Genomic DNA, 19,383 nt, shown 5'->3' on the forward strand with positions numbered 1-19,383 from the left:
TTATGTTTATTTGAAGCAGGCTGTATGTTGAGAGAGAGGAGGAAAGGAGGGGGGGGGGACAAGCATTTGGCGCACCACTGTAGAAGTACGAATTTTCTAATGATAGAGATGTGGTGAATAATGTTTCATCATGACTAGTTCTTTTATTATGAATTTTTAAAGTAATTCAATTCTAATTATGAAATAGCCCATGAGAATCAGTGTAGACCTACAATAGAATCACATAATCTGCACCAATGTAGCAGTGAAAATGGGATAAAACTGTTTTAAGTTTGCTACTTCCAAGAACGTGCATAACAAAAGCATGTATGTTGCACATAATGATATACATAAGCGGACATGTACTAGAAGCGATGGCACTACTGAGACTCAGATATTGTGTAATAAATTAAGAAAGAAGTCTTAGCTACATGCACATCAGAAGCCACAATGTAGCTGATTATTTACTTATAAATGTTTGTCTTCTCCACACATGTTATACAACTTACATTATCGGTTTTATCATACTGCCATTGTCAGATCATTAAAAGTATTCAGATACAAATATTGTCATCAAATAATCTGCACATATGAGTACAGCACTTTTTATGTACCCATGTGTACACATTATCTGATGATCAAACAATGGAAAATCCAGGATGGAATGTAACAATACCAGAGAAGGAAAGTTGCTACTTACCATATAGCGGAGATGCTGAGTCGCGATAGGCACAACATACCTCTCATGCCTTTGATGGCAGGGCTACCTGTGAAACCAGTCATGTGATTTACAAACTAAGCTGCAACCACTGTGCTGCATTCTAAGTAGGCATGACAACCAACAAGCTGTCTGTATGAATGGTCACCGACAAACTGTGGCCAAAAAACAAGTGGACCATCCTGTTGCTGAACATGCTGCCAAACATGATATCCCTCATCTCAGTGACTGCTTCACAGCCTGTGCTATATAGATCCTTCCTACCAACATCAGCTTTTCTGGATTGCACCGGTGGGAACTTTCCCTGTAATACATCCCATGTTCCCATAACCCTCCTGGCCTCACTCAACCTTCATTAGTCACTGTCCTCACCCATCCAGCCCCCCCTCCTGTTCCCATTCCAGCACTACACAGCTGTCATTTCACCACCACCCCCAGTCTTTTAATTTCTTTTTATTTCTCTCCTTTCCACTACTTACCCCTTACCCCTCTCCCCTCTGCACCTTCTCTCCTGCCCTCCATCTAAACTGCAACACTTCACTGTCCGCCACTGCCACCATACTATCCGTTCCCCTCTCCACCCCAGCTTCCTCCTTACCTCTACCCAGTCGCCACTCCCATCATGCACTGGTGATGCTGCTCGCAGTGTAGTTTCAACTCTCTGAGACTGCAGACGAGTGTGCAACTTGTGTGTGTGTGCAACTTGTGTGTGTGTGTGTGTGTGTGTGTGTGTGTGTGTACTGCTGACAAAGGCATTATTTATGGCCGAAAGCTATAATTGTGTGGATCTTTTTGTTGTGCCTATCGAGAGTCAGCATCTCCGCTATATGATTATCTGATGATTGTATTTGTATCTATACCCTTTGAATTATCTGATGATACAATAAGCTGATCCCAGTAATGTGAGTTGTATAACATATGTGATCAAGATGGACATTTATTAATAAATTTTGGTCACGCTCCATGCTTCAGCATCATATTGCAATACTGGCCTTATGATTGTTTCCTAGAGTTCTGCTTGGTTTTCCTGGTCAAGAGTTTGGAGGTTAGAAGTTTCTGGAGGGTAAAGTACACTGTTTGCATTCCATAGTCTGGTATTCAGCTTGTCTTCAGTTGCAGTCGTATATATTTACACTAACAAGGGAACCTCCCCATCACACCCCCCTCAAATTTAGCTATAAGTTGGAACAGTGGATAGGCCTTGAAAAACTGAACACAGGTCAATCGAGAAAACAGGAAGAAGTTGTGTGGAACTACGAAAAAAATAAGCAAAATGTACAAACTGAGTAGTCCTTGCACAACATAGGCAAGAACAAGGAGTATGGCAGTTCAGGAGCGCCGTGGTCTCGTGGTTAGCGTGAGCAGCTGCGGAACGAGAAGTCCTTGGTTCAAGTCCTCCCTCGAGTAAAAAATATACTTCCTTTATTTTCGCAAAGTTATGATCTGTCCGTTCGTTCATTGACGTCTCTGTTTACTGTAATAAGTTTAGTGTCTGTGTTTTGCGACTGAGCCGCAAAACCGTGCGATTAGTAGACGAAAGAACGTGCCTCTCCAATGGGAACCGAAAACATTTGATCGCAAGGTCATAGGTCAACCGATTCCTCCACAGGAAAACACGTGTGATATATTCTATACCAGGCTGTTCCAATCGAGCTCCAGGGAGCCGGAGCGCTCACTGCGGCAGCTCGGAGCCCGCGTGGAGGGGGAAAGTGAACTCACTGCCCCCTGGCCGCATACAGCCGCAACTGACGCAATAATCTGTGTTCAATGACAGCTATGACTAGCCGCGGGAGCCCTGTACTTCTATTGGAGGATACCTTTCTATTCATTGAGAGGGATGGTCGTCGGCAGTGTTTTGTATGTCATAAAGTATTTAATTCTGCGAAGAGGTACAATATACAACGACATTATACGCGTCTTCACGCAGCGCACTACGATCAGGTAGAAGGCGTTTCACGCAGAGAACTTGTAGCCAGGCTTAATAACGACATACCAGGAGACGTAAGTTTAAAAACGGTTTCGTAATACGGAAAGTATCAAAATATGCAACATAGTTCTTGTTGTGTAATGCGTGTATAATTTTCAGGTGAATGAGAGCGGAGAAAACAATACTGAATCTGCAGTTCGAGCAAGCTGCAGGATCGCTCACATCGTTGCGATGAGCGGCAAGCCGTTTTCGGTGGGACAACTCGTAAAATCATGCATGGTAGCAGTTGCAGAATGTTTGTTTCCAAGGGAGGTGCAGGCAATCGATGGGGTTTGCCTGTCGAAGCAGACAATGTCTCGTCGAATCCTGGACATGGCAGCGGATTATGAAACACAGATCAGGAAAAAGGCGGAGAGCTTTGTTGAATTTTCGCTAGCGCTTGACGAAAGCACCGACATATCGGACTGTGCTCAGCTTGCAGTCTTTGTGCGTGGTGTTGACATGGAGCTGAAAGTAACTGAAGAACTCTCGGATGTGGTACTACTCGATGACACCGCAACAGGATGTGACATTTTTGAAGCTGTTTGTGAATCAGTGGACAATATGAATTTGCCGTGGGATAAGCTCCATTCTGTAACGACATACGGTGCACCACAAATGATTGGGCGTCACCAAGGATTTGATTCTCGTTTGAAAAATAAACTCAGGGATGAATTCGGGAAAGACATTTTGACTCTTCATTGTTTTATTCACCAAGAGGCACTGTGTGCTGCAACAGTAGAGCTAGGTGGCGTAATGAAAGATGTCGTGAAATGCGTGAATTTTGTGCGGTGTCACGGTATGAATCATCACAAATTCAAATCATTCCTGAAAGATATGGAAGCAGAGTATGGGGATATACCTTACCACAGTGCAGTTCGTTGGCTAAGTCGGGGAAAAGTTATTGATGATGTTTTCTTTGCCATTCATGAGGAAATATCCCATTTTCTCGAAATGAAAGGGGAAGAAATGCGTTGTCTGAAAGATATAAAATGGATATCTGACCTGGCGTTCCTATCTGACATAACTATGCATCTGAATAAATTAAATCTGTCATTGCAGGGCAAAGGGCAGCTAATCGTTGACATGCACGACGAGATCGAAGCGTTCATGGAAAAGTTACGTTTATTTGAGAGGCAGATGAGTAATGAACATTTAACGTTCTTCAATCGTCTTGCTTCTTTAAAAATACCTGAAGGTACTACTTTCGGCGATTACCAAGCAAAGTTAAAGCAGCTCATCACGTCGTTTGAAACACGATTCCGAGACCTCACTAGTTTGGAAATGGAACTTAAGGTGTTCAGCACTCGTTTTTCAGTTTCCCCCCATGCTTGTCATTGTCACTTCAATTAGAGATTATTGATTTGCAAAGTTCAACTTTGTTGAAAGAGAGTTACTACAACACGTCAGATCTGTCACGATGGTATCGTTCATTACAGCAAAAAACATTTCCCAAGCTTCACAACAATGCCACTCAGATCATGTGCATGTTGGCACGTATTGTTGTGAGCAGCTTTACTCAGCAATGAAAAGAGTAAATAGTAAGGAACGATCGTTTCTTCAGGATGTAACAATGAAGCTCATCCTCCGCATTAACGCTGCGAACACTTTGATGCCTGATATTTCCGATCTTGTAATGAAAAGAAAGTATCAAGCTACAGAGGCCCAATAAATTTAGTATGCAATTTCTTATAAAACAGTTGTTTCTTATTTATTTCCCGAACATCGTATTTCCTGGTGTAGCATGTCATCATGTCTTATCAGCTAAGAGTATGAGGTTGTCGATCTTGTAAGACGCAGCTGGCACATCAAAACGCTTGCCTTGCCGCCTGCCTCAGCCAGCCGTGCCACGCGCCGGCCCACTCGAGTGGCCACAGCGAGCGACGCGGCTCCCTGATTGATCTGTGTTCAGTTTTTCAAGGCCTATCCACTCTGCCAACTTATAACTACATCTGAGGGGGGTGCGATGGGGAGGTTCCCTTGTAAGTAGAATATAAACTGAAAAATCAAGATGATTATCGAGCTTTGGACAACTTTAAAAGAATGTATCACACAAGCAAGTAATTCAGTTTTGGACATATTAGACCAACTAGAAAGAGAGATACTAATTAAACACATCCACTAAAGAATTTTCACAGATATTATATTTCCCCAAAACATCAACAATTATTGTTAAGATCCATGCTATGTTTGGTTGGCACTGTTTTAAGACTACTTCAGAGGGGTTTACGATAAGCATGTCCAGCACCACCAAAGTTTTCACCAATGGGAGTAGTCCTCTTGCATGAATCCATAAACACATAAGTTGATCTATTGAAGAATTCATGTCAGTCTTGGTATGGTAATGAGAAAATCAGAACAGCTTAGCACAACCGGTGCATCTCGTTATGTACTGGTGCGCCAGCCAAACCTCGGCAAACTGTTACTGTACTATGTATCGCATGAACTTGTTGCTTGGTTGAAGTACTGCCAGTGTGAATATTTATGGGTGTAAGTCTGAGCTCTGTTGACATTGTGCTCTTTATTGGCATATGGCCAGATTTGTGTTGGTCAGGATGCTAAAGCTCTACCTCCTAAAAATGGGAAACCTGGATAAAAACAACTAGGCTGGGTCAAAGGCCTTTTGGAATGGATGGTGTATCATGATGCTCTCATTCAATATCCTATTTTGTGTTGGTCCGTGCTCTGGTGGCAGATGTTATTCTAGGGTATATACATTGGGATGTATATACCCTGGAATAACTGGAAAAACCCTAGAATTTTTTCATCCGGGAAAAACCTGGGATTTTTTTTAGTATCCTGGGAATTGTTCATTGTTTTAAGTTTTTTTGTAGTTTTGAGTGGTAAGAACTGATACTGTAACAAAGAATTTTACTATACGCCACTACTGTAGAATAATACTGCACAGTAAAACATAAATAATGGACTAACAAGAAAATAAAACTTAGTTGCAAAGAAAATGCACCATTTACAACAACAACAACAACAACAACAACAACAACAAGCAATGCACACACAAGCATCTGCTGACAGCAAAATGTACCAAAGCCTTTAGGACAAAGACTGTGTAATACTTCTTAACAACAAACTACTTTCAGTGAGGCGTGATGTCATAACTTTTGACATTTCAGATTAGGTCTCAGGAAAATATTGCGTTTGATGGTTTTGAGAAGCATTACTTTCAAAGTAAATTTCATTTTACGCAAGATGAATTATATTATGTGTGATTATGTCTGATGAATTTCTTAAATCATGGGGCATTTGAATTGCATTCAAAACTTAACACTTTGGGGGCCAGTGACCTAGAAAAGAATTTGGGCCTAGGAGATCACCCATTTATGCCATTATTTAAAATTTTATTGACGAATTTGTGTTCAATATATCTTAAAGAACAACGTACGTTAAAAAAGACAAAGCATTAAGGTTAGTTTTTCATATTTACAGTTTTACTTCTTTCATAGACTACAAATTATGCAATAATGATCGGCAAAAAGTATAATTTTCACTCAAATAAAAGTAGGAGGTAGGTGCTTGAGCAGTTTCACACGTAATTGGCTTTTCTATGGAAAAGTCTAAGTGCTTGGTGGAACATTTATTCAACTGGGTATCCCATGAAATGCATGGTGCACAGCAGTGAAGGTTTTACTCATGCTTGCCACAAATATTCAGCTGCTGCAATTTAAACTGTGCTCTTAGGATCCTGCCTAACCACACCCACGGAAAAAACATCAAATAATTTTTGATGATCAATATTACAGGGTGGCGTATGAAATGTGTTACCATTTTGTGTTTGAATATAAACTTTATTGTCAATACAATCTGAAAGGAACATATACTATAATGAAGAGCCATCCATGAAGATTTGTTCTAACTTGGCACATGCTCAATATGTTAACCATTTCGTTTCCTAACTTCCTTCAAATGAACACTGAAGTCGGTGATTACCCTATGGCACATTCACTGCAAGGTTGAAGAATAAGTCTTCCGAGCTCCATTAAATCGCATGGACGTTTCGGGAAAAGTTTTTCCTTTAGGTATCCCCAAAGAAAAAAGTCACATGGATTGAGGTCTGGACTATTGGGGGGGGGGATTTTGTCCGTCATTGAAGTGACCTGGATACCAGAGTGAAATGATCGGCATGTCGAAATGCTTGTGTAAAAACTCCAACACAGTGTTTGCAGTATGTGGCCTTGCTCCATCTTGCATGAACCACTGCGTATTGAAGGGCAAGGCAGTAGCAAGAAGCTGTGGAATGAAGCTATTGCGAAGCATGCTCAAATAACTCTCGCTGTTCACAGTTTCTTCAAAGAAAAAGGGTCCAATAAGTGCGTGACTGGAAATTGCTGCCCATGCTGTAATCCTCGGAGCGTAATGTTGTCGTTCATGAAGCACTTGTGGGTTTTCAGTGGCCCAAGGCGTACATTTTGTTTGTTAACCACACCGTCTAAATGAAAATGCACCTCGTCTGTAGTTTCTTCCCTATCCTCCACCCACTGAGCAAACAGTAGTCTCTGCTGCTTGTGTTCTTCAGTGAGCTTCTGTGCACAGGTCATCTTGTATGGGTACATATGGAGGTCACTTTTAAGAATGCGTTGAATGGAGCATCTGGATATTCCCAGTTGCACTGCTGCCTTCATACATGATTTCCCAGGACTTCTTTGTACAGCAACTCGTACCGCTTCAATATTCTCCGGCAAACAAACAGGCTTAGGCCGAGGTCGCTTCACTTCCAACACAGCCTTCCTGTACAAACTTGCTTTTCAAGTGAAACCAGGCTTTAGTTATTTTGTCAGTGGAAGCTTGTATTCATTCGTTCATTCAACTAACTGAACATAGTAGTTCTTAAGGGATATGTGAAGAAGAAAGGAACACTGGCACATTTTTTGCAATGTTTTGCATTACATTTTACTGAGAAAAAGTGATGTTCATTGGTTAAAATTAAAATTTCAAATTGCGCCTGTGTCACGCATTTTTCATGTCACCGTTCTGTGGCTGCCAGATCCAGTGTCACAGCTGGTGCAGCGGCCAGTCACTACTAGCACAGCTCCCAGCAGTGGTGTGCTCGCACTGTCTACCACACCACCTCCTCGTGCCAGCTTTGACCCTGGTCCTGGCATCTGCAGGAGGCGGCTAAGGCAGCAGTGCCACATGCTCATTTCTATCACTCCACAGAAAAAGGTGAAAAAGTATTTAAGTGAAAATCACTCAAACACAGAGACTGAGTGAAAACTTTCATATAACTGAAGTAACCAACAGGGATTTATGTCAGTCGATTCTCTCGCATTGAATTAAACTGGTCAAACCAGGTGAATGAGTGAAAACATTCATGTTAAGGTTGCATCTGACAGAGACTTGTTTCAATCAGTTGTGTCACACTGAATGAAACCACTTATACTGAGCGAGTGAGCGAAAACTAACTGACATGGCTGCAGACTGGTTTAATTCGACTGAAAAAAAAGGGGGGGGGGATGAAAAAACTAATTGACTAGCCTATCAGTTGTTGAAAACAGTTGGTTGTCCCATCACTATTTGAGAGTTCAACGGATCTTTTTTAACTTCCAGAAATGCAGTACACAGCATAGCTCTTTCATACTTCTTGAAATGAAGTTTGCACCGTGATTCACTACCAAGGTATCACGCGCTCCAGACTTCAGTATCCAACTGTTAACTAGTGCTTATGCTACAGTAGTGGCCTGTTGGTCTGGAATTGCTATCATCACCAGAAACAGTGAAAAGTGGTAGATTATCATAAGCATGTTCCTAATCCCTGCAGGTGTTTTGTTGAAAGGTCCACCTGTGTAAAGCCTTAGCATTTGAAAAGCCTTTGGTAGCCTCTGCAAAGCAATTTTCTGATGTGAAATATCTGCTCTTTTTGTATGTGGCACACTGCCTCTGACACACTACTCCACATCTCACTTCTTATTTCTCCAACGAAACTGGCCTAAAATACTTCTGTCTGCTGCATGCCGGCCAGCATAACCTGACAACACATGGTAATGAGCTTTTTGTAACAATTCCTTTTGGACATGTGGTCTGCATTTTGTGACCCCACACGACAAATTCTCATATATGATTAAGTGTGGCTGTGACTTAAAAAACCTGATAGTCTTTATCCTCTGTCTGTGCTTGTTGCCATTCCTACAAACTCTTGCCCACTGTACACAGCAGAGCTAATTTGCAACTCAGTGTGTCGGCATTTGTGTTTTTTCTACTTGCCTTATGGATGACCTCATAATCGAACTCAGTGGGCTTGAGAACCTAACATGTTAGGTGTGTCTCACAGACGAAGCAACTATTTCAAGGACACATGATCAGTCACAATCTTAAACTTTCTACCATACAAGTAACACCATATTGTAACACTGTATAGGACTGCTAACATTTCCTTTTCAATTGTCTTGTAGCTACATTCCACTTTAATTGCCACGAAGCGTACGCTGCTGGACATTCAGGTTCGCTAACCACGTGACCCAAAATACAAACAACTGCTTCATTACAACCATTGCATGTGAGGATGGACTCTTTTTCAGAATTGGGGTAAACCAATTCCAGATCCAAAATCAGTGCCTCCTGTAATTTCTCAGATGCTAGCAGACACTCCTGTGTGCTGACTATAACCTACTAAACACATCCATCAGTCATCCCACATGTTTTATTATGATGTCATCTATATAAACTGTAGTGTTCCTAGGCTTTAACCCTCTTAAAACTTCATCCAATAACTGATGAAAAGTAGCAAATCCATTTTTGAAACTGAGTAGCACCCAATTATACTGGTAATATCTGCATGGTGCTGTAAATGCTGTCTTTGGTATATCCTCAGGTGCTTCTTCTAACTGATGGTAACCACTGTTATAGAGATCCATTGTGGCAATGTAACGACACTGACCCAAATTATCCAAGGTCTCCGTAATATTAGGGATTGGGTAAGCATCTCCAACAGTTTTGCTCTTCATTCCATTTAATGAATTTTTTTTTTTTTTTTTTTTTTTTTTTTTTTTTTTTTTTTTTTTCTCTCTCTCTCTCTCTCTCTCTCTCTCTCTCTCTCTCTCTCTCTCTCTCTTTTAAAAAGGTACAATAACTATATTCGTGTTCCATGGGCTGTCACTGGGTTCTTTGATCCAATCTTGCAGATTTTCAGTTAACTCCTCCATTAATGGCTGTAAATGTCTCACTATATGATACAGTTTCCTATAAATATTTGTACTACGCCCTGTAGCTATATGGTGCTGAGTTACCAGAGTCGCTGGTGACCACAGAACAAGTCGCTAAACTTCAACAATACTTCTTCCACAGCTCTGCGATCCCTGCCCTTCAAGTGTCCCATCTTCTTTTGTAACACTACCGAGTCGATGGTTTGCACATGGTTGATATCCAGATTTGACCTACCAAAGTCTTCTTCCTCTAATATTTCCATAATGGTTATCACTGTACTCTTTTACAGGCTAACTTCACCTCTGCAAAAGGTATCTTTGCTAACTGGAACCATATATTCTCCATTTACTTGCAAGTGTTATGCTTCTTCACACAAAACAATGTGAACCATCTAGCTCAGACCGTCTTGTCAGCTTTTCCTAGCTCACACCACACCAATCTCAGGTTGTTAAATTTGCACTGTGAGAGTTTCTCGATAGCATGCAAGTGGTCCATGTTACAAAATGTTACTTTCCTTGTAGTCATACTGCGTTGGTAGCATTAGCTATTCCATGCTCCTCAGCTGTGTACAGTCTTGCAAATGCCATTCAACAGGAGAGTTTAGACGTAATGTCAACAGTACTGCTCAGTGGCTTACTTGATCAGCACGTCGCCGAGCTTGCCTCCCTTGCCTAGCTGAGGCTAGAATAAAACTTTAAAAATTTACGCTTCTCGCACACACAGGTTGTTTAAATAGTCTCTCTGTTTAGTCTCTTGCACTATATTGTCAAAATAATTAATGTGATTTGGTACAGACAGTACTAAAATTTCGGGATATTGCTGAAATAGGCACTAAATAGTAATAATTAATAGTGTGACACTGTAGACTGTTGACAGCATGAGATATCAGGTACAGTGAAATTTCGATCATTTCCTTTATATGGAGTGGTACCCCAGCCATATATTTTTTTTAAAAATGTTTTAAAGGTTGCCACCTTGACTGTTGTGGACAAGTATTCCCTTTATTGCATCTTGCACGAGGTGTAATTGCAATTTTGTAATGTAATTTTAGAGTATATTGACACCTACTACACTTGGAGATGGCGTGTAAGGCCAGAATTGGAAATTCGTGCAAGACTTAATAAAGTGAAAACTTATTGTCAGCAGTAGCCATGTTGCAAATTTTTAAAATGTTGTTCAACAGTGGGATGTGTTGGTAGGCATGTGCAACATGTAAACATTTCTCCTCTGCCAATTTTAGTAATATCTCTGCTAGTTTTGGTATGGGTTACATGTCTGTTTCTGATGGTGCATTTACTGTTGCCTTGAAATTACTGTATATACACTCCTGGAAATTGAAATAAGAACACCGTGAATTCATTGTCCCAGCAAGGGGAAACTTTATTGACACATTCCTGGGGTCAGATACATCACATGATCACACTGACAGAACCACAGGCACATAGACACAGGCAACAGAGCATGCACAATGTCGGCACTAGTACAGTGTATATCCACCTTTCGCAGCAATGCAGGCTGCTATTCTCCCATGGAGACGATCGTAGAAATGCTGGATGTAGTCCTGTGGAACGGCTTGCCATGCCATTTCCACCTGGCGCCTCAGTTGGACCAGCGTTCGTGCTGGACGTGCAGACCGCGTGAGACGACGCTTCATCCAGTCCCAAACATGCTCAATGGGGGACAGATCCAGAGATCTTGCTGGCCAGGGTAGTTGACTTACACCTTCTAGAGCACGTTGGGTGGCACGGAATACATGCAGACGTGCATTGTCCTGTTGGAACAGCAAGTTCCCTTGCCGGTCTAGGAATGGTAGAACGATGGGTTCGATGACGGTTTGGATGTACCGTGCACTATTCAGTGTCCCCTCGACGATCACCAGTGGTGTACGGCCAGTGTAGGAGATCGCTCCCCACACGATGCCGGGTGTTGGCCCTGTGTGCCTCGGTCGTATGCAGTCCTGATTGTGGCGCTCACCTGCACGGCGCCAAACACGCATACGACCATCATTGGCACCAAGGCAGAAGCGACTCTCATCGCTGAAGACGACACGTCTCCATTCGTCCCTCCATTCACGCCTGTCGCGACACCACTGGAGGCGGGCTGCACGATGTTGGGGCGTGAGCGGAAGACGGCCTAACGGTGTGCGGGACCGTAGCCCAGCTTCATGGAGACGGTTGCGAATGGTCCTCGCCGATACCCCAGGAGCAACAGTGTCCCTAATTTGCTGGGAAGTGGCGGTGCGGTCCCCTACGGCACTGCGTAGGATCCTATGGTCTTGGCGTGCATCTGTGCGTCGCTGCGGTCCGGTCCCAGGTCGACGGGCACGTGCACCTTCCGCCGACCACTGGCGACAACTTCGATGTACTGTGGAGACCCCACGCCCCACGTGTTGAGCAATTCGGCGGTACGTCCACCCGGCCTCCCGCATGCCCACTATACGCCCTCGCTCAAAGTCCGTCAACTGCACATATGGTTCACGTCCACGCTGTCGCAGCATGCTACCAGTGTTAAAGACTGCGATGGAGCTCCGTATGCCACGGCAAACTGGCTGACACTGACGGCGGCGGTGCACAAATGCTGCGCAGCTAGCGCCATTCGACGGCCAACACCGCGGTTCCTGGTGTGTCCGCTGTGCCGTGCGTGTGATTATTGCTTGTACAGCCCTCTCGCAGTGTCCAGAGCAAGTATGGTGGGTATGACACACCGGTGTCAATGTGTTCTTTTTTCCATTTCCAGGAGTGTATGTAACATCCCATTCCTGTGCTTGTAAAATTGCGAGTGTCCGTGAACTAGAAACTACTGCTTGCAAAATACTTTGTTTGTGGAGTTAGTTCAGTTATTGTTTTACATGATCTTTCAGAGTAAATGAAATTGATTGTGATTGAAAAAAAATTATGAGCTGCGTAATAATAAGTCATGTGTACCATAAAACCCGAGGATTTGCTGACATTTGTAATGGCTGATACAGTATAGTTTCTTAAATCAGATTCACCAAATCTGTATGTTGTGAACATCTGCTTTATACATTACTGTGATAAGCATTAGTTTTGTGACTTATTTGTTGAATGTGCAAGCCAAGAATGTCCCTAGGTATCCGATTGTCCACATAACCCCAGACTAAATGCATAAATTTATTAGCACTATGGATGACCCCGTGTCCAGCTCGGAAGATTAATTAAATTTCATTTACCTAATTGGGTACAAATTAACTGTCTGATCCAATATTATGACCTGATGACCTTAGTGCCATTCCTGTGGGGCATTTACTCCTCTGCGTGTTGTGCTTACCATTGCTTCTACACGCAATCAGATTTCATATTGCATGTTGATACTTTATGTGCACTCACTCACTTTTTGCATGAATTTGGAAATATTGAAGGCAGGCGGTATTAATAGTTTCTGTTATCCATTCCAAGATGATTTCTTGAGCTGCACTGGTTATCGTTACGAGAGTCATGCTGTGCCTGCGTGGCTACAGTTCATGCTTTGGTGATTCTGCAGACTTGTGTAGATATGAATCCCTGTGAGTTTTTGTCTACAGTATCCTTGTTATGGAAAACTCCCTATGTTATACTTTTCAGATAGTTTCTGTCGCATATTGATCTCCGCCTCTTGAGATTTTAAAAAGTTGGGCAGTTTCAGTGCTACTTGGCAGACTTGTCTGATAAGCATCACATTATGATACCACGTGATTGGTTAAGGCTGTGCATCCTAGTTACATCTGAGTGTTTCAGTGATTGTTGACAACACTACACAGACTATGCTGAAGAGGATACCAGAAAGTCTATACACCACAGCCGAAGTCATCACCAGTGTGAGCAGTCAGTCTCGAAAGAATGCAAACATGTACTGGTAGATGTAACAAAGAATTCCAGTTGATAGTAGCACGGCAGAAAGAAAATCACTGTAGCTCAACACTAGACAAAGTAGTGGCACAGCAGAAAGAAAATTGCTGTAGCTCAACAGTAGACAAAGAACTCTGATGAGCATTTGTGCATTCATTTAAATGCTGGTATGATGGCTAAAATTCAGCAAAGAGGGCAGATGGCTATAATACTATGTGACATGAATTTGTTGTTTGCTGAAAGTACAGCTACTGTGCATAGCAGTGGACACTTGCAATGAGGGCTTTTGATTTCATTGTGGTCAAGTGGAGGAGATTCTTGTGTGAACCAAAATGTTTTCCACTGACGGGAATGTCAAATCTCTCTTGTTTACAAGAGGAGAGCTTCAAATTATTAACTTCTGAAATAGCAATGTGTAAGGCAGATATGGCAGATGCCTGGTTTGTAATTTTAACCCTTTGATTTTGAAGCTAAAAGATCTTTACGAAAAGGGGAAAATATAAGAAATCAGAGAAAAGAAAATGGTAAGATGAACAAGTGCTGGAGGGAAGAATGCCAAATTCTGGATAAGAGAGAGAGAAATTTCAGGAATACATTAGAGCAGCAAAACTTTCGAAGACTGTTTCAGCAGTAGGTGAACAATCATCAGGTGCCCTCTTTCTATCCTTATTCTAACTTTGTAGTCAATAGCGTCAGGTTAAATTCATTAGATTTGTTACTCATTATGCAAATAGGGCTTCTTACAGTTTGTCATAAAGCATAATATAATTTATATCAAGGGAAACAGTTAATTATTGATAAAATTATTTAATTGGATAGATAAAAAAATGTACTCACCGGGTGGCGACAGCACACACACATAAAAGACTGTTGTGATTGGCGAGCTTTCAGAGTCAGTGGCTCGTTCTTCAGGCAGAAGGGTTGAAAAGGAAGGAAGAAGGGTGAAGGAATAGGACTGAAGAGGTCTTGGAAAAGGGGTAGATTTTGGGAAAGTCAACCAGAATTGTGGGTCAAGGGAGACTGATTCAGTCCTTGCTTCTCATCCCAAATGGTTAGTCTCCTCTTACCTGCGGTTCTGGGTCACTTTCCCAAAATCTAACCCTTTTCCAAGACCTCTCCAGTCCTATCCTTCACCCTTCTCCCTTCTCCCTTCTTCCTTCTTCCTTCCCTTTCAACCCATCCGCCTGAAGAAGCCACTGACTCCAAAAGCTTGCCAATCACAACAGCCTTTTTTGTGTGTGCGCTTTGCCACCGCTTGGGGAGTAGATTTTTTTATCTATCCAATTAAATAATATATCTAAAAAGAAAGATGATGAGACTTACCAAACAAAAGCGCTGGCAGGTCGATAGACACACAAACACAAACATACACACAAAATTCAAGCTTTCGCAACCAACGGTTGCCTCATCAGGAAAGAGGGAAGGAGAGGGAAAGACGAAAGGATTTGGGTTTTAAGGGAGAGGGTAAGGAGTCATTCCAATCCCGGGAGCGGAAAGACTTACCTTAGGGGGAAAAAAGGACAGGTAAACACTCACGCGCACACACACACATATCCATCCGCATATACACAGACACAAGCAGATATTTGTAAAGGCAAAGAGTTTGGGCAGAGATGTCAGTCGAGGCGGAAGTACAGAGGCAAAGATGATGTTGAAAGACAGGTGAGGTATGAGTGGCGGCAAATTGAAATTAGAAATTAGCGGAGATTGCGGCCTGGCGGATAGCGAGAAGAGAGGATATGCTGAAGGGCAAGTTCCCATCTCCGGAGTTCAGACAGGTTGGTGTTAGTGGGAAGTATCCAGATAACCCGGACGGTGTAACACTGTGCCAAGATGTGCTGGCCGTGCACCAAGGCATGTTTAGCCACAGGGTGATCCTCATTACCAACAAACACTGTCTGCCTGTGTCCATTCATGCGAATAGACAGTTTGTTGCTGGTCATTCCCACATAGAACGCTTCACAGTGTAGGCAGGTCAGTTGGTAAATCACTTGGGTGCTTTCACACGTGGCTCTGCCTTTGATCGTGTACACCTTCCGGGTTACAGGACTGGAGTAGGTGGTGGTGGGAGGGTGCATGGGACAGGTTTTACACCGGGGGCGGTTACAGGGGTAGGAGCCAGATGGTAGGGAAGGTGGTTTGGGGATTTCATAGGGATGAACTAAGAGGTTACGAAGGTTAGGTGGACGGCGGAAAGACACTCTTGGTGGAGTGGGGAGGATTTCATGAAGGATGGATCTCATTTCAGGGCAGGATTTGAGGAAGTCGTATCCCTGTTGGAGAGCCACATTCAGAATCTGATCCAGTCCCGGAAAGTATCCTGTCACAAGTGGGGCACTTTTGGGGTTCTTCTATGGAAGGTTTTGGGTTTGAGGAGATGAGGAAGTGGCTCTGGTTATTTGCTTCTGTACCAGGTCGGGAGGGTAGTTACGGGATGCAAAAGCTGTTTTCAGGTTGTTGGTGTAATGGTTCAAGGATTCCGGACTGGAGCAGATTCGTTTGCCACGAAGACCTAGGCTGTAGGGAAGGGACCGTTTGATGTGGAATGGGTGGCAGCTGTCATAATGGAGGTACTGTTGCTTGTTGGTGGGTTTGATGTGGACGGACGTGTGAAGCTGGCCATTGGACAGGTGGAGGTCAACGTCAAGGAAAGTGGCATGGGATTTAGAGTAGGACCAGGTGAATCTGTTGGAACCAAAGGAGTTGAGGTTGGAGAGGAAATTCTGGAGTTCTTCTTCACTGTGAGTCCAGACCATGAAAATGTCATCAATAAATCTCTACCAAACTTTGGGTTGGCAGGCCTGGGTAACCAAGAAGGCTTCCTCTAAGCGACCCATGAATAGGTTGGCATACGAGGGGGCCATCCTGGTACCCATGGCTGTTCCCTTTAATTGTTGGTATGTCTGGCCTTCGAAAGTGAAGAAGTTGTGGGTCAGGATGAAGCTGGCTAGGGAATGAGGAAAGAGGTTTTAGGTAGGGTGGCAGGTGATCGGTGTGAAAGGAAGTGCTCCATCGCAGCGAGGCCCTGGGCATGCGGAATATTTGTGTACAAGGAAGTGGCATCAGTGGTTACAAGGATGGTTTCTGGGGGTAACAGACTGGGTAGGGATTCCAGGCGTTCGAGAAAGTGGTTGGTGTCTTTGATATTAAATAATAATATAATTTATGTTATGTTTTAATTTGTAGAGCAGCTAAAATGGTTTCTGACTCCCCCCCACTACTACTTATTGAGTAGTTTTTTTTGTGTTTACCTGAAGGATTGGAGCTAATATAGCGATACCTTTTCTTTTCAGGATCGATACGGGTATTGATGGATTGTACCATTTTAAACAAGCACCATGAAAGAGGCATAGCAAATTTTAGTCTATGCCCCTGGAAGAGTTCATACAAAGTGTGCCTTGATATTTTTACAGCCGAATTTATTTGAATAAATTTGTGTCATTCCATTTTGTTTTCAGATCATATTTGAAAGATAAAAACTGGTGAATGTGCAAAGATATTTTATTCTTTTTCTTCTTTTTTAAAATTTTTGTTTACAATTAAAATGTCAAATATTGTACAGATTCAGTATGTAAATATTAAAATAAAGTAGATACTGTAGACATTGTTCTTATGTACTTGCATTCATTAACAACCAGTTACTAAGTTTGATACGTAAAGCTTATCAAATTGTCCCCCAACTCTCTCTCTCTCTCTCTCTCTCTCTCTCTCTCTCTCTCTCTCTCTCTCTCTCTCTCCCCATGCCTTTGTTCCATCATTGTATTATTTAGTTGCAGCCCATTCAGGTGTTTTCTAGGTAAATTTAATGTATTTTTTATACGATTTTTTTTTTTCCTCTTCCCAAGACCTCTTCATTCTTTAGCTGTTTTCCTATTTCATTATCTCTGTTCATATTTTCCTGGTTTTCTTCCTTTCTTTTACTTCAAATTACATGTTGATAATTTTGTGTCTTTCATTTATCAGCTCTTCTTCTGTTTCTTGAAAAACAATTTTTTTTTTAATTTATCTGTTTATTATACCATAAATCCTTTTTGTGAGTTTTCTTGTTCATTCTTTTTTTTATGTATCCATAGAATGTTAGCCAGTATTTCTGATCATGTCTGTTAGTCTGTGCGTTCATATAATTCTTTTTTTCTTCGTACATCCATAGCTGAAATGGAGGACAGTGGGACGTCAGCTGGTATAAATTTTAATTAAAAATGAAGGAATTCCTCCAGCTGTATTTAAGGTGTCGATTTTATTTTGGCAACTAGTTTCAACGTTGTAACGTCATCTTCAGACCCATACACTCATTGACGTCAACTGCGTGCGTGGTAGTAACCCACCTTCCACACGGAGCACGTCCATATCTCACCACTGACTTCTAGTATCAGCCGCATGCAGTTGACGTCAACAACTGTATGGGCCTGAAGTTGACGTTGTTACAACATTGAAACTAGTTGCCAAAATAAAATCGACACCTTAAATATAGCTGGAGGAATTTCTTCATTTTTAATATAAATATAATTCTTTGGTTGGTCTCGTCATCCATGTACCATCTCTGTGTGCTGCTTCAAAAATTTTTCTGAGGGTTTTAACATTACAGAGAAACCCCGCATTTACACTTTTCAAGGGACTTCAAAAGAATGGTGTTAAACACAGGAAAATGTAAAATGTGAGAAATAACATTTTAAGCTGTAAAAGTTACATGTAGGATACCACCTTGCACTTTATGTATGATATATGTACATAACAGGCATCAAGACTTCTCAGGGACTCGTTTATTATCTAATTAAAACAGCTGATTTAACTGGAACTGATAACTCCCTGGGAAGTAGGGACGTTTGACTCAATTTCATATGTCATAATCAATGTATCTGAAAGCCTGCAGCTATCATCCATTATTTAAATAATGAAATACTGCACTAATTACATATTTTTTTCATGCTTAGCATGATGCATTTTGAGAATTTTTTCTCTCTGTCAAGTGCAAATATGTAAATAAGTATTTTGTGTGGTGTTGAATATGTGTTATTCTGTGTCTCTTGCACTGTAGTTGTCTTTTTTAGTTTATCGCGTACTGTGCCTCATCAGTTATGTAGAAAACCACACGCACATGCAAACTATCACTCACATTGTTTGTTTGTGTAACATCACAAAAAATACATACGTAAATATTGCACTTGACAATGAGAATAAATTCTCAAAACACGTTTTGCTCAGCATGAATAAAATGCGTAACCGGTGCTGTGTTTAAACTAAAAACAGTTGAGCAATGCAAAGTGAATGATGGTGTCAACTAGCGCTCCATATGCCAAAACTCACTAAATATGGTTCGACAAAGGTGTCACGATGATCACAACAATCACTAAACTGTGTTTGCGTGGTAGAGACAGTTTGGAAATGGTTGTGATTGGTCATGATATCTTCATTCGAGCGAACCTAGTTACTCTCATAAGCTACCGCGCCAAGTAGAGTCTGGCAGCGGTGGGAGATACGGCACAAATTGTTCCAACTTTTACACGTTTACCGGTTCAAATCCTTTGAGTTGAGTGCCCTGGTGTCAAGAAACGTAACCACTAATATTTGTAAACACCACTGGGTGGCCAAAATTATGCCAGTATCATTTCTTCTCCACGAACATTTTTTCATAATGCGTAAATTGCGGGACAATTATAAATATGTTGACACAAAATCAGATGCCATTTAACGTTGTGGGCATAGGAAATTTGATGAAACTG

At 41.9% G+C, this 19,383-nt stretch overlaps 1 protein-coding gene across 4 annotated transcripts in view; it reads left to right on the plus strand.

The window, feature by feature from the left end:
* Positions 1-17,265, plus strand: part of LOC126094732 (ADP-ribosylation factor GTPase-activating protein 2) — an 89,482-nt gene extending 72,217 nt beyond the window's left edge. For all 4 annotated transcript variants that reach the window (XM_049909280.1, XM_049909281.1, XM_049909282.1 and 1 more), the window contains one exon: positions 16,957-17,265. In XM_049909280.1, coding sequence (XP_049765237.1) covers positions 16,957-16,974 — 18 coding nt within the window. In that variant the 3' untranslated portion in view covers positions 16,975-17,265. The remainder of the gene's footprint in view (positions 1-16,956) is intronic.
* Positions 17,266-19,383: the final 2,118 nt, after the last annotated feature.

Source organism: Schistocerca cancellata, chromosome 8, assembly GCF_023864275.1.
Source record: "Schistocerca cancellata isolate TAMUIC-IGC-003103 chromosome 8, iqSchCanc2.1, whole genome shotgun sequence".
Lineage (NCBI taxonomy): Eukaryota > Metazoa > Arthropoda > Insecta > Orthoptera > Acrididae > Schistocerca > Schistocerca cancellata.